This window comes from Arachis stenosperma, chromosome 9 (genome assembly GCF_014773155.1).
Source record: "Arachis stenosperma cultivar V10309 chromosome 9, arast.V10309.gnm1.PFL2, whole genome shotgun sequence".
NCBI lineage: Eukaryota > Viridiplantae > Streptophyta > Magnoliopsida > Fabales > Fabaceae > Arachis > Arachis stenosperma.
In genome coordinates, this window is record NC_080385.1 from 141,027,176 (window position 1) to 141,040,585 (window position 13,410).

Sequence of the window (13,410 nt, forward strand, 5' to 3'; positions counted from 1 at the left end):
TCGGATCTGCTTATCCTTTTTAAGAGAGGATTTTGTGACTGATCGACCATAGAAACGAACTCTACCATGTCTTTCCTTTCCAAAAACTATTTGAACTGCATCATCATCACTGTATCCTGCTTGTTTCAAATTTTGAATATGATCCTATTACACACAAGTAGGACCAAAATAAGTTCATGCACCCAAATGCTTCAAAATAAAAAAATAACTAACACATTTCTGGTTTGGTGTACTTTTCTAAGAAACTAGACAACTCACAATCGTCTCTTGTGTTCCTGAATCAGACTCTCCTTTTTTGTTTGTACGAGTTACAACAAACATCTCAGCTTGTGATGGATCTTCGTTGTCCTCTTTCTTTGCACGCTACAGAGAAACCACTAACATGTTACTAACTTAGACACTTTTCATAACATGAAAGATGCAAAAATACTTAAATGCACAGCACCAAAAAATACCAATTCAGCCCGTACTAACTCAAAACTAACTGGACCCATTCGATGATTCCATTTTTGCTTGGATCTGTTTTCACGATTTATGTCAGAAATAACCTACATTTTATTGCAATGTAAAAATACATAGAGTTAGTTAAATACATGATACCATCATTACAGCCAAGAAAGTTGTGAAAATAACTTACTTTGCTGATATCAAGCCTCCAAAATTGAACTAATTTTCGAAAATGCAGTTCAGGTATAGTCATTGGACGATTTTTCATCATCTCTCTGAATGAGCTGTATGGTGTATAGTGACATTTTTTTATGCGTTTCTTAAATTGCTTCCATGACTCTCCGATGGTATCTATCACCCAAGGCTCAGCATCACTAGGAATGTTATATTTAGACTACGAAGAAACAACGAATTATGTTATTTTACCATACATGCTAAGCCTATTTGTGAACAATTTAAAAAGGAGAATGATCTACTCACCTTTGCATAATCCAACATTGAAGTTTTAGTCTCACTTGACACAGCTTGCCAATTAGTATATAATAAGGTGACCAAATTAGAGTTTCTTGCAAGTGTGCCCAAGAACCGACTAAATAGTTGAACTTGTGTCTTTGTTGGGCCTATGGGTCTGCCATTGTACCATGTTAACTCTATTGGAGTCTCCATGGCATGAATATGCTTGAGTTGGGTGGGACCACGAGCTTTTTTCCTTTTAGTACCTATTTCGAATATCACTACTAGAGAATATTAACAAGAATACTAATCTAATGAACTAATGAATAAAAGAGTAGACTAAATAAAAAAATTATGTTGCTGTCTATCACTATTTACTATTGAAACTAGGGACAAAAGCATTACCGTTTGACTGTCACTACTATCCCCAACACTTGGATTGTGATCATCATAATCATATTCATATTCTTCATCGTTTTCGTCCAATGATATCCCATATTTTTTGAAGAATTCATCTAGAGTCATAGCTGGGATAAGAGACTCAATCTTGTGTTGTTCTTCTTCGTTGCCATCTTCTTCATTTGATTTCTTCATTAGCATCTTCTTATCGGTCGGCTTCTTGCTTTGACCATCACCGTCATTGGAATTCATATTGGCTTTACCATCTTCCGCCTTTGAATTCTTCTTTGGCACCTTCTTCCTAGTCAGCTTCTTCCCACCTAGGGCCTCATGTTCATTGGCTTTCATATTGACTACATGATTTTCTTCTATGGATTTCTTCGTTGGCATCTTGATTTGACCCTCATCTTCATTGATCACCTTGTCCTTGTTGTTTGTTATCTTCTTGGTTGGCATTTTGCTTTGACCTTCATACAGCTAGAACATGTTCCCTTTTGACTTGAAATTGTTTCAGCAATGCATAAGCACTTGTGAATTGAATTTTTCCTGAATTTTTTACTGGACTCCTCATCTTCAAGGGACTTCTTTGTGACTCTATTTGTGATAGGGTCCTGAGCCTTTTTCTTTTGGGATTTCCTTCACTGTTCATCCTACATCCAAAAAAGAGAGGTTCAATTAAGCATCAAGTTGATTCAATTGCAAAAAAAAAGATCAAAGAGATATAGATGAGAGGTCAAAATAAAGCATCAATATACATGAATGCAAAAGGGAAGGAAAATTAAATATCAACATATTTCAACAAACAAAGCATAAACATTTTCCAACACCTTATAGTCACTACATTTCAGCATCACTGTCAAACTCATCAGACTCTGTTTCTTTGTCTTTAGGTTTGATATTGTTCGGTGTCACATCAACAATAGTAGGTCGCACACCCTGTCTAACCAAGTCTACCTCACCAATTTCACTTAAGGGTATCGGACTATTCGCAGATTCATGTAGCTCTCCTATGTTAGGGTCAAATTGTAATTGGACACCCATGTTAAACAAGTCTCTTGGAACCGTTTTCATCACATAATGCTTTTGGGGAATATATGGATCTTTCACATAAAAGCACTGGTGTGCTTGGCTTGCCAACACAAATGGTTCATCTTGGTAACATCTTTTGTTGAAATAAACGTATGTCAAACCATAATTATCTTCCTCAGCCATAAACCACTCACATTTAAATAACACAACTTTAAATTGGCTATAATAGTCTAACTCAACAATATCAATGATTCTACCATAATATCTTATATCAATGATTCTTACTGTTTATGCAGCAGCAGCAGCTAACTAGCTTTCTAAAACAGTGATCATTCACAAAAGGTAGAAACTTTGAACTAAATGGAGCATACCCAGATGAAGAATCAGGAGAAGGATTAATGAGAAGTCAATAAAGAGTGGAAACAACACGTATGCATTCAACCCTTTTTGAAGAACACGCAAAGGGGAATGATGAAGAAGATGAATTGAGCAATAATGAAGGTATGTAGTTGAGAATTGAATCATTCATGAAGATAAACACGAATATGAACATGACATTGATGAATAGAATGCGGGATTCAAGGACCGCCAAGGAAGTAGAGTTATGGAACACATTCCAAGGACTCCAAAATCAAACAGGTTCATGCAGCCATGGCAGTTAAGGACCACCCGTAATCTCACCTATCCATAACAAGTTAACAACACACAACTACATAAATTAACACCAACCTAGTTAAGCAATAAAGCTACTGGGTCCATCAAAAACAACAATGACAACACGAACAGTTCTCGCAGTTACAGCAGCAGCCATAATCTTTAAAGGAAACCGGAAATCTACAAAAAATTATAATTGTGTTACCTAATTGAAAAAGAGCACAGGTATTAAATTAAAAAAAGAGCACAGCCCAAAACTCACAGTGTCAAAAATAAGAGCACAAACAATTGAAAAAACTTACCTAATTGCAAAAACTAAGCTACTTAAATTGAAAAGAAAAGAAAAGCAAGAAAAGAAACTCACTTGGAATGAGTAACTGGGTTCAGCATTGAGGGTTCCTGGAAAAACAGAAAAGGACAAAAGAAACCACGCATGAAACCACGCATGAAATCGTGAAATCGTGAAAAAAACAATGAACCTTAAAAAACAAAAGAAATCGTGAAACCACGCATGAATTTGAACAAAAGAAAACCACACAGGTATTATCAATATAAAAAAATACTGAAACAATTGAAAACCCATGAAAAGAGCTTAACCTTTTTTTGTAGGTATCTGAACGCAATAGAGGTGAGGGATGCGACAGTGAGGGGTTGACAGAGTGAGAGGTTGAGAGAGTGAGAGGCACAGATGAGTGAGGGTTTGGGAGAGTGGGGGTTGAGAGAGTGACAGATCACAGACTGCGGCTGCGATTACGGTGGAGAGGGAGAGAGGATGAAGAGTGAAAGGAAGGGGTTACGTCGGATAGTGAGGGTTCAGAGCTGAGAGGGAGAGAGAGCCGAGAGTGGAACTTACAAGAGGGAAAGGAGAATTTTGGGAGCGGGAATGGGGATTTGGGGGGGGGGGGGCGACGTCATTCTGGGCTTCTGGGGAAAGGAATTAAAAAAAAAATTACAAAAAAATTGATTTTCGAAAAGGGGGGAGGGGAAAACGACGCCGTTTTGGACAGGGTACTCTATGGTCACCCTTTTTCAAAAAACCGTGACCATAGACCCTTTTTGGTCACTGTAAAAAACCGTGACCATAGACCCTTTTAGGCCACCCCTCAAAACCGTGACCATAGACCCTTTTAGGCCACCCCCAAAACCGTGACCATAGACCCCTTTAGGTCACCCCCCAAAACCGTGACCATAGACCCTTTTTGGTCACCCTTTTTTGAAAAACCGTGACCATAGCCCCTTTTTGGTCACTGTAAAAAACCGTGACCATAGACCCCTTTAGGTCACCCCCAAAACCGTGACCATAGACCCTTTTAGGCCACCCCCCAAAACCGTGACCATAGACCCCTTTAGGTCACCCCCCAAAACCGTGACCATAGACCTTTTTTGGTCACCCTTTTTTGAAAAACCGTGACCATAGCCCCTTTTTGGTCACTGTAAAAAACCGTGACCATAGACCTCTTTAGGTCACCCCCAAAACCGTGACCATAGACCGTTTTAGGCCACCCCCCAAAACCGTGACCATAGACCCTTTTAGGCCACCCCCCAAAACCGTGACCATAGACCCTTTTAGGTCACCCTTTTTTGAAAAACCGTGACCATGGACCCTTTTTGGTCACTGTAAAAAACCGTGACCATAGACCCCTTTAGGTCACCCCTCAAAACCGTGACCATAGACCCTTTTAGGCCACCCTTTCTTAAAAAACCGTGACCATAGGTACTCTATGGTCACCCTTTTCAAAAAAACCGTGACCATAGCTTTTTTTTTTGGTCACCCTAAAAAACCGTGACCATAGAGGGTCTATGGTCACGGTTTTTTACCGTGACCAAAAAAACCGTGGCCATAGACCCAAAATGTTGTAGTGATTAGAGGGTATTTCAGAGATTTCAAATAATTTTTTAGGATTTGGATGGTTTTGTTAGCAAAAGTTCATCTTTCATGGGTAGAAATGGTAGTTTTGTTTATTCGTGGATAGATTTCTCAGCATTCTAAGCTTTCATGGGTAGAAATGATAGTTTACTCTTTTATCTTCAACAAAAATGTTAGGTCCCATGTAATTTTGTGTATAAAATAGAAAGGGTACAAGTAACTAATTCGGGCAACGAATTTGTTACTCCCATTTTTATGTGAGAGTATCTGTTCTAGACAAGAAAAATACCTTAAATATTACTAACTTAAGCATCAAAGTGTCTTGCAGATTGTCCTTCCGGCTTAGTTCTGCTTTCTCCGAAGCTAGGATCTTCAATCTTCCTGTCTCATCAACTCATTACCTCATAACTAGTACAAACATTTAGCACCATCTGTGGGGATCCTACATAATCGGAAGCATGGCTGAACAAATAATCTACTCGATGATCAACCCGAAAGGAGTCACATCAAGAAGATGGACATAAGATAGATGTCACTCTGCCTACGTACGAAGAATATCAAGTTCCTCCTGATTTTGAAATCACGAGCTACAAAATGCAGAAACTCAGAATAATGGGGCTCGCCATTTTGCAGGCTTAGGGGATGACTATGTGCATTCTATGCAAGAAATGCGCCATAGAGTGCAAGAGCTGGAACGTTATCAGATAGAACTGAAACATTGCTTAGCGAAACAGTCACATTCCAGGAAATCTCGTTCCCAAAGTCAACCATCTAGGGTTCATAACCACCATATCCTTGAAAAGGAAAACCTATAAAGGATCGCACCTGACCAAAGGCATGATAGCGATGGACGATGTTCACCTCAAAGACACAAGAGGTTGCTCAGGCGTGATGACAAGCGTTGTGACATTGAGAGAACGGGGAGAGATGAGTCCCGTTCAGCCAGTCTAGAAGGAAACAATCTCCGCAAAGGAATCCAACCCCTAAAAGACATAGGGATGCTCGAGAACATGTGATCATGGGTCAAACCCCATTTGCATCTCATGTCCACCAAGTTCGCTTACCCAAACATTTTGACAAACTGACAGATCTCAAGTATGAAGGAATGTCGGATCCTCAGGAGCACATTGATTCTTTTGAAGCTCGAATGAATCTCGAAAGGGTAGGAGATGCTATCCGATTCAAGGCTTTTGTGATGACGCTATTAGGACCAGCAATGGCTTGGTTCAACATATTGTCCTCTAGATCCATCTCCTCTTTTGCTGATGTAAAAGTGAAATTTTTGGCCTACTTTACTACAAGAAAAACTCAAGCCAAACACCCTATTTTATTACTTGGTGTGGAACAAAGAACGGGAAAAAACATCTGAGATTACTTAGATCGCTTTAACAAAGCTCTGTTGAAAGTAAACATGTGAACTCTTGAAGTCGTGTGTTTACGTCTTATAGCTGATTTGTTAGAAGGGGGCTTCAAGAGGCACGTAACCTCCAAAGACGTGAAATCCATAAAGGAAATCCACAAAATCGCCTTGGAGTATATGAGAGATGAGGATGTCACGAGGGTACTTTTGACCAAATGAAAAAAACCCAATTCCATCACCTAATAATGCCGCAAATTCGGGTTAGACTTCAATTTCAAAGTTGTCTACACCTCGGGTCAGGAAATTTTCTACGTATACGTCCTTGGTAACATCTCTAACTGAAGTATACCAATAAGTGTCTTACCGAGGCATTCTCCTAAAATCAAAACAAATTCGACCAAGAGCTTCTTTGAATAAGTCACAATATTGTTACTATCACAAGTCCTATGGTCATAGAACAGAGGATTGTATTGACCTAAAAGATGCATTAGAACAAGAGATACAGGACGGTAAACTTCTCGAATTCATTCATCATGTTAAGCTGCCTACATGACACACATTATGATGACGAAGATCGGAAAGTCGGGAACCCGAGGAATACAAGGACTATAGAAGCCCCGGACGAGACTGTCCAAGTTGTGGTGAATTTGGTTGTGGGCAAAAATGGGTTGTCAAAATCCAAATCCAAAAACACAATGAAGGATCTTAAAGTTGCAAGTTCAGAAGTTTTGAAGATAACCAGCATCCTAACTTTGCAGTTCACAGCAGATGATTTCCAATATATCACATCTGATGATGTTAAGCCTTTGGTGATCACCACAAAGTTGGGAAATGGATTTGTGTAGAGAATTCTGGTTGATACTGGGGAAGATTCAAACTTGCTTTTCAGGATATTTTTGACGTATTGGGGCTATAGGATCAGCACTTGAAACAACATCTTTCAGGGTGGGTAGGGTTAGTAGATCACTACATCAAGCTCAATGGTGCTGTTGATCTCCTATTTACTATGGGAGAAGGTGCTGATGTGCGAACAGTTGATGAGTGGATAATTTATATGCTTTTTGGCATTTTTTAGGTAGTTTTTAGTATGATTTAGTTAGTTTTTAGTATACAATTATTAGTTTTTATGCAAAAATCATATTTCTGGACTTTACTATGAGTTTGTGTATTTTTCTATGATTTCAGGTATTTTCTGGCTGAAATTGTGGGACCTGAGAAAAAATCTGATTCAGAGGCTGAAAAAGGACTGCAGATGTTGTTGGATTCTGATCTCTCTGTACTCGAAATGGATTTTCTGTAGCTAAAACTGCCCAATTGGTGTGCTCTCAATTGCGTTGGAAAGTAGACATCTGGGGCTTTCCAGCAGTATATAATAGTTCATACTTTGCCAGAGTTTTGATAACGCAAATTGGCGTTTTAACGCCAATTTTCTACCCTTTTCTGGCATTAAACGCCAGAACTGGCATAAAAGCTGGAGTTAAACGCCCAAACTGGCACCAGAGCTGGCGTTTAACTCCAAAAAAAGCCTATGCACATGAAAGCTTCAATACTCAGCCCAAGCACACACCAAGTGGGCCCCAAAAATGGATTTCTGCATCATTTACTTATCTTTGTAAACCCTAGGTTACTAGTCATTATAAATAGGACCTTTTACTATTGTATTTTTATATATCAGGAGATCTTTAGATCATTTTTGAGACTATCTTTGTATCACTGTTGATCTCTTGATCACATTTATGGGGCTGGCCATTCGGCCATGTCTGGACCTTCATCACTTATGTATTTTCAACGGTGGAGTTTCTACACCTCATAGATTAAGGTGTGGAGCTCTGCTGTTCCTCATGAATTAATGCAATTACTACTATTTTCTATTCAATTCAAGCTTATTCTTGTTCTATGATATTTATTCGCACTTCAACATGATGAATGTGATGATCAAGTGACACTCATCACCATTCTCACTTATGAACGCGTGCCTGACAACCACTTCCGTTCTACCTGAAAACAAGCTTGAATGCATATCTCTTGGCCTCCTGGTCCACGACGCATGGTTGCCTCTCCTGACAACAGAGCCTTCCATTCTGTGATATCAGAGTCTTCGTGGTATAAGCTAGAATCAATCGGCAGCATTCTTGAGATCCGGAAAGTCTAAACATTATCTGTGGTATTCCGAGTAGGATTTGGGATGGGATGACTATGACGAGCTTCAAACTCACGAGTGCTTGGGCGTAGTGACAGTGCACAAAAGGATCATTGGATCTTATTCCAACACAAGTGAGAACCGACAGATGATTAGCCCTACGTAATCCGCAGCCGGACCATTTTCACTGAGAGGACGGACGGTAGCCATTGACAACGGTGATCCCCCAACATACAGCTTGCCATGGAAAGGAGTACGCATGACTGGATGAAAGTAGTAGGAAAGCAGGGATTCAAAAGGAACAAAGCATCTCCATACGCTTATCTGAAATTCCTACCAATGAATTACATAAGTATCTCTATCCTATTTTATATTTTATTTATCTTTTAATTATCAAAATCCCATAACCATTTGAATCTACCTGACTGAGATTTACAAGATGACCATAGCTTGCTTCAAGCCGACAATCTCCGTGGGATCGATCCTTACTCACGTAAGGTTTTACTTGGACGACCCAGTGCACTTGCTTGTCAGCTACGCGAGTTCTGAAGAAAGTGTGTGAGATCATGATTTCGTGTACCAAGTTTTTAGCGCCGTTGTCGGGGATTGTTTGAGTTTGGACAACTGACGGTTCATCTTGTTGCTTAGATTAGGTATTCTTCTTTTTTATTTTTTTCTTCAGAATTTTTAAGAATGAATTCTAGAGTTTCAGATGATGCTTTTATCATCACAGGAGCCTTTTTGACTCCCATCAATTTGGCTGTTGTACGTAATGCTCTGCTAAAGCTTGGCTAGCCATGTCTAATCTTTTTAGACTGAAGCTTTAGACTAACATTGCATGATTCCTAGAATTCTTATTAAAAATTTTGAGTTTCTTATTTTCTTTTTCAAAATAATTTTCGAAAAAAATACAAAAATTTATAAAATTATAAAACAAAAAAATATATATATTGTGTTTCTTGTTTGAGTCTAGTGTCAATTTTTAAGTTTGATGTCAATTGCATATCTTTATTCTTCTTGCATTTTTTGAAAGTGTGTTCTTATGTTCTTCATTGATCTTCAAGTTGTTCTTGATGATTTTCTTTGTCTGATCTTTAAATTCTCTTGTTTTGTATCTTTTGTTGTTTCTCATGTGCATTCTCAAATTGTTAGTGTCTCTAGTATGAAAATTTCTAAGTTTGGTGTCTTGCATGTCTTTCTTTTCTTAAAAATTTTCAAAAATATGTTCTTGATGTTCATCACGATCTTCAAAGTGTTCTTAGTGTTTATCTTGACATTCAAAGTGTTCTTGCATGCATTCCTTGTTTTGATCTTAGTTTTTCATGTTTAATTTCATTCTGTTGTTTTTCCCTCTCACCATTAAAAATTCAAAAAAAATTCAAAATTATGTCTTTTCAAGTCAATAATACAGAGAATTGAAGATTCAGAACATACAGCAGAGGAATCACAGAGAAAAAGCTGGGCGTTCAAAACGTCCAGTAAGGAAGGAGTTCTGGCATTTAAACGCCAGCCAGGATACCTGGCTGGGCATTTAATGCCCAAGGAGGTAGCCAAGTGGGCGTTAAATGCCAGAATGGATACCATTCTAGGCGTTTAACGCCAGGATAATACCAAGGAGGTGATTTTGTTTTCAATTCAAATTTTTTTTCAATTTTTCAGGTTTTAAAATTGATTTTTCAAAATCTTATCTTTTTCATATCCTCTCTTATTAGTCATATCTTTTTCAAAATCAAATCTTTTTCATTTTTCTTTTAATATTTTTGAAAATCCTTGCTAACAATTAATGTTGTGATTCAAAATTTCAAGTTTGTTACTTTCTTGTTAAGAAAAGTTCAATATTTAAATTTTAAAATCATATCTTTTAATTTCTTGTTAGTCAAGTCATCAATTTTAAAAATCAAATCTTTTTTTTAAATTATTTTTCAATCATATCTTTTTAAATCATATCTTTTTCAAATCACATCTTTTTAAATTCTAATTTCAAAATCTCTTTCTAACTTCTTATCTTTTCAAAATTTATTACCTCTTATCTTTTTCAAAACCACCTAACCATTTTCTCACTTTCAATTTTTGAAAACCATCAACCACTTTTTCAAAATTCTTTTAAATTATTTTAATTTTTTATTTTTTAGTTTTATAAAAAAATTTCCGAAAATTTTCTTCCCCCCTTTCTCACCCCCTTTTATTTAAGGACTAACACTTTTCCTCTATTAACAATTCGGACTCTCTCCTTCTTTATATGTTCGAAATCTTCTCTATCTACCTCATCCCTCTATTCCTATTTTCCTCTGACACCTCAAGGAATATCTATACTGTGACATAGAGGATTCCATACTTTCTTGTTCTCTTCTCTTTCATATGAGCAGGAACAAGGACAAAGGCATTCTTGTTGAAGCTGATCCTGAGCCTGAAAGGACCTTGAAGAGGAAGCTAAGAGCAGCTAAAGCACAACACTCTGAAGAGGACCTGATAGAAAATTTCGAAAAGGAAGCAGACAAAATAGCCATGGCTGAACCCAACAACAACAATGCAAGGAAGGTGCTTGGTGACTTTACTGCACCTATTCCCAGCTTCTATGGGAGAAGCATCTCTATTCCTGCCATTGGAGCAAACAACTTTGAGCTTAAGCCTCAATTAGTTTCTCTGATGCAACAGAATTGCAAGTTTTATGGACTTCCATTGGAAGATCCTCATCAGTTCTTGGCTGAATTTTTGCAAATCTATGACACTGTTAAGACCAATGGAGTTGATCCCGAGGTCTACAGACTTATGCTTTTTCTTTTTGCTGTAAGAGACAGAGCTAGTATATGGTTGAACTCACAACCTAGATACAGCCTGAACTCTTGGAAAAAGCTGGTCAATGCCTTCTTAGCTAAATTCTTTCCACCTCAAAAGATGAGTAAGCTTAGAGTGGAAGTTCAAACCTTCAAATAGAAGGAAAGTGAATCCCTCTATGAAACTTGGGAAAGATACAAGCAATTGATCAGAAGGTGTCCTTCTGACATGCTTTCAGAATGGAGCATCATAGGTATCTTCTATGAAGGTCTGTCTGAGTTATCCAAGATGTCATTGGACCATTCTGTGAGCAGATCTATTTATCTAAAGAAAATGCTTGCAGAAGCCCAGGAACTCATTGAAATGGTTGCAAATAACCAGTTCATGTACACTTCTAAAAGAAATCCTGTGAACAATGGGACAACTCAGAAGAAAGGATTTCTTGAGATTGATACTCTGAATGCCATATTGGCTCAGAACAAATTATTGACTCAGCAAGTCAATATGATTTCTCAGAATCTAACTGGATTGTAAGCTGCATCCAGCAGTAATAAAGAAGCATCTTCTGAAGAAGAAGCTTATGATCCTGAGAACTCTGCAATGAAAGAGGTGAATTACATGGGAGAACCCTATAGAAACACCTATAATCCTTCATGGAGAAATCATCCAAATCTCTCATGGAAGGATCAACAGAAGCCTCAACAAGGCTTCAACAACAATAATGGTGGAAGAAATAGGTTTAGCAATAGCAAGCCTCTTCCATCATCTTCTCAGCAATAGACAGAGAACTCTGAGCAGAGTCGTTCTGGCTTAGCAACCATAGTCTCTGATCTATCTAAGACCACACTAAGTTTCATAAATAAAACAAGATCCTTTGGAGGCACAAGTGGATCAGCTGAATAAAAAGATTACTGAAACTCTCCTAGCACTCTCCCAAGCAATACAGAAGAAAATCCCAAGAGAGAGTGCAAGGCCATAACCATGACCAACATGGCCAAACCTGGAGAGAGTGAGGAGGACGTGATTCCCAATGAGAAAAACCTCATAGGATGTCCTCTGAACAAAAAGAAGTTCCCATTTGAGGAACCAAGGGAATCTGAGGCTCATACAGAGACCATAGAGATTCCATTGAACCTTCTTCTGCCATTCATGAGCTCTGATGAGTATTATTCCTCTGAAGAGGATGAAGATATTACTGAAGAGCAAGTTGCTAAGTACCTTGGAGCAATCATGAAGCTGAATGCCAAGTTATTTCGTAATGAGACTTGGGAGGATGAACCCCCCTTGCTCACTAATGAACTGAATGACTTGATTAGGCAGACATTACCTCAGAAGAATCCGGATCTCTAAAAATTCTTAATATCATGTACCATAGGCACCATGACCTTTGAGAAGGCTCTGTGTGACTTGGGGTCAGGCATAAACCTCATGCCACTCTCTGTAATGGAGAAACTGGGAATCTTTGAGGTACAAGCTACAAGAATCTCACTAGAGATGGCAGATAAATCCATGAAACAGGCTTATGGACTTGTAGAGAATGTCTTGGTAAAGGTTGAAGTCCTTTACATCCCTGATGACTTCATAATCTTGGACACTGGAAAGAATAAGGATGAATCCATCATCCTTGGCAGACCCTTCCTAGCCACAACAAAAGCTGTGATTGATGTTGACAGAGGAAAGTTGGTCCTTCAAGTGAATGAGGACTACCTTGTGTTTAAGGCTTAAAGATATCCTTCTGTACACATGGAGAAGAAGCATGAAAAGTTTCTCTCAATACAGAGTCAAACAGAGCCCCCACATTCAAACTCTAAGTTTGGTGTTGAGAGGTCATCATTATGCTCTGAGTATCTGTGAGGCTCCACGAGAGCTCACTGTCAAGCTATTGACATTAAAGAAGCGCTTGTTGGGAGGAGACCCAATTTTTACTTATCTATGTTGAATTTCTATTTTCCATTGTTATTTTATGTTTTCTTTAGGATGATGATCATGTGGAGTCACAAAAACAAAAGCAAAAATAAAAAATAGTATTGAAAACAGCACACCCTAGAGGATGAGCTTACTAGCTGACGTTAGGATTTTTGCTAGTAAAGAATTTAAAAAAAATAGTCGCGTTGTAGATATAGATTCTAAACCAACAGAAATCCCTTCGTGCAAACGTTTTGGTTGTCACAAGTAACAAACCCCTTTAAAATTGATAACCGAGTATTTAAACCTCGGGTCGTCTTCTCAAGGAATTGCAGGGAGGTATGTTCTTATTATTGGTTATGGAGATTGTAAATTGGGGTT

At 38.2% G+C, this 13,410-nt stretch overlaps 1 protein-coding gene across 1 annotated transcript; it reads right to left on the reverse strand.

Annotated features, from left to right (window-relative positions):
- Positions 1 to 237: 237 nt before the first annotated feature.
- On the reverse strand, positions 238 to 1,755 carry LOC130949996 (uncharacterized). Its single transcript, XM_057878572.1, has 5 exons — positions 1,272 to 1,755; positions 928 to 1,166; positions 638 to 841; positions 456 to 548; positions 238 to 363 (listed from the first exon to the last, which is right to left on the reverse strand). Exons 1-5 carry the CDS (start codon positions 1,753 to 1,755, stop codon positions 238 to 240), a joined length of 1,146 nt encoding a protein of 381 aa, XP_057734555.1.
- Between the last annotated feature and the right edge of the window lie 11,655 nt (positions 1,756 to 13,410).

Coding starts and splice junctions, on each gene's coding strand:
- LOC130949996 (XM_057878572.1), bottom strand. CDS start 1,755: ATGCCAACCAAGAAGATAACAAACAACAAGGACAAGGTGATCAATGAA. Junction 1,167..1,271: donor CCTAGTTTCAATAGTAAATA/GTGATAGACAGC, acceptor TATTCGAAATAG/GTACTAAAAGGAAAAAAGCT. Junction 842..927: donor CAATGTTGGATTATGCAAAG/GTGAGTAGATCA, acceptor GTTTCTTCGTAG/TCTAAATATAACATTCCTAG.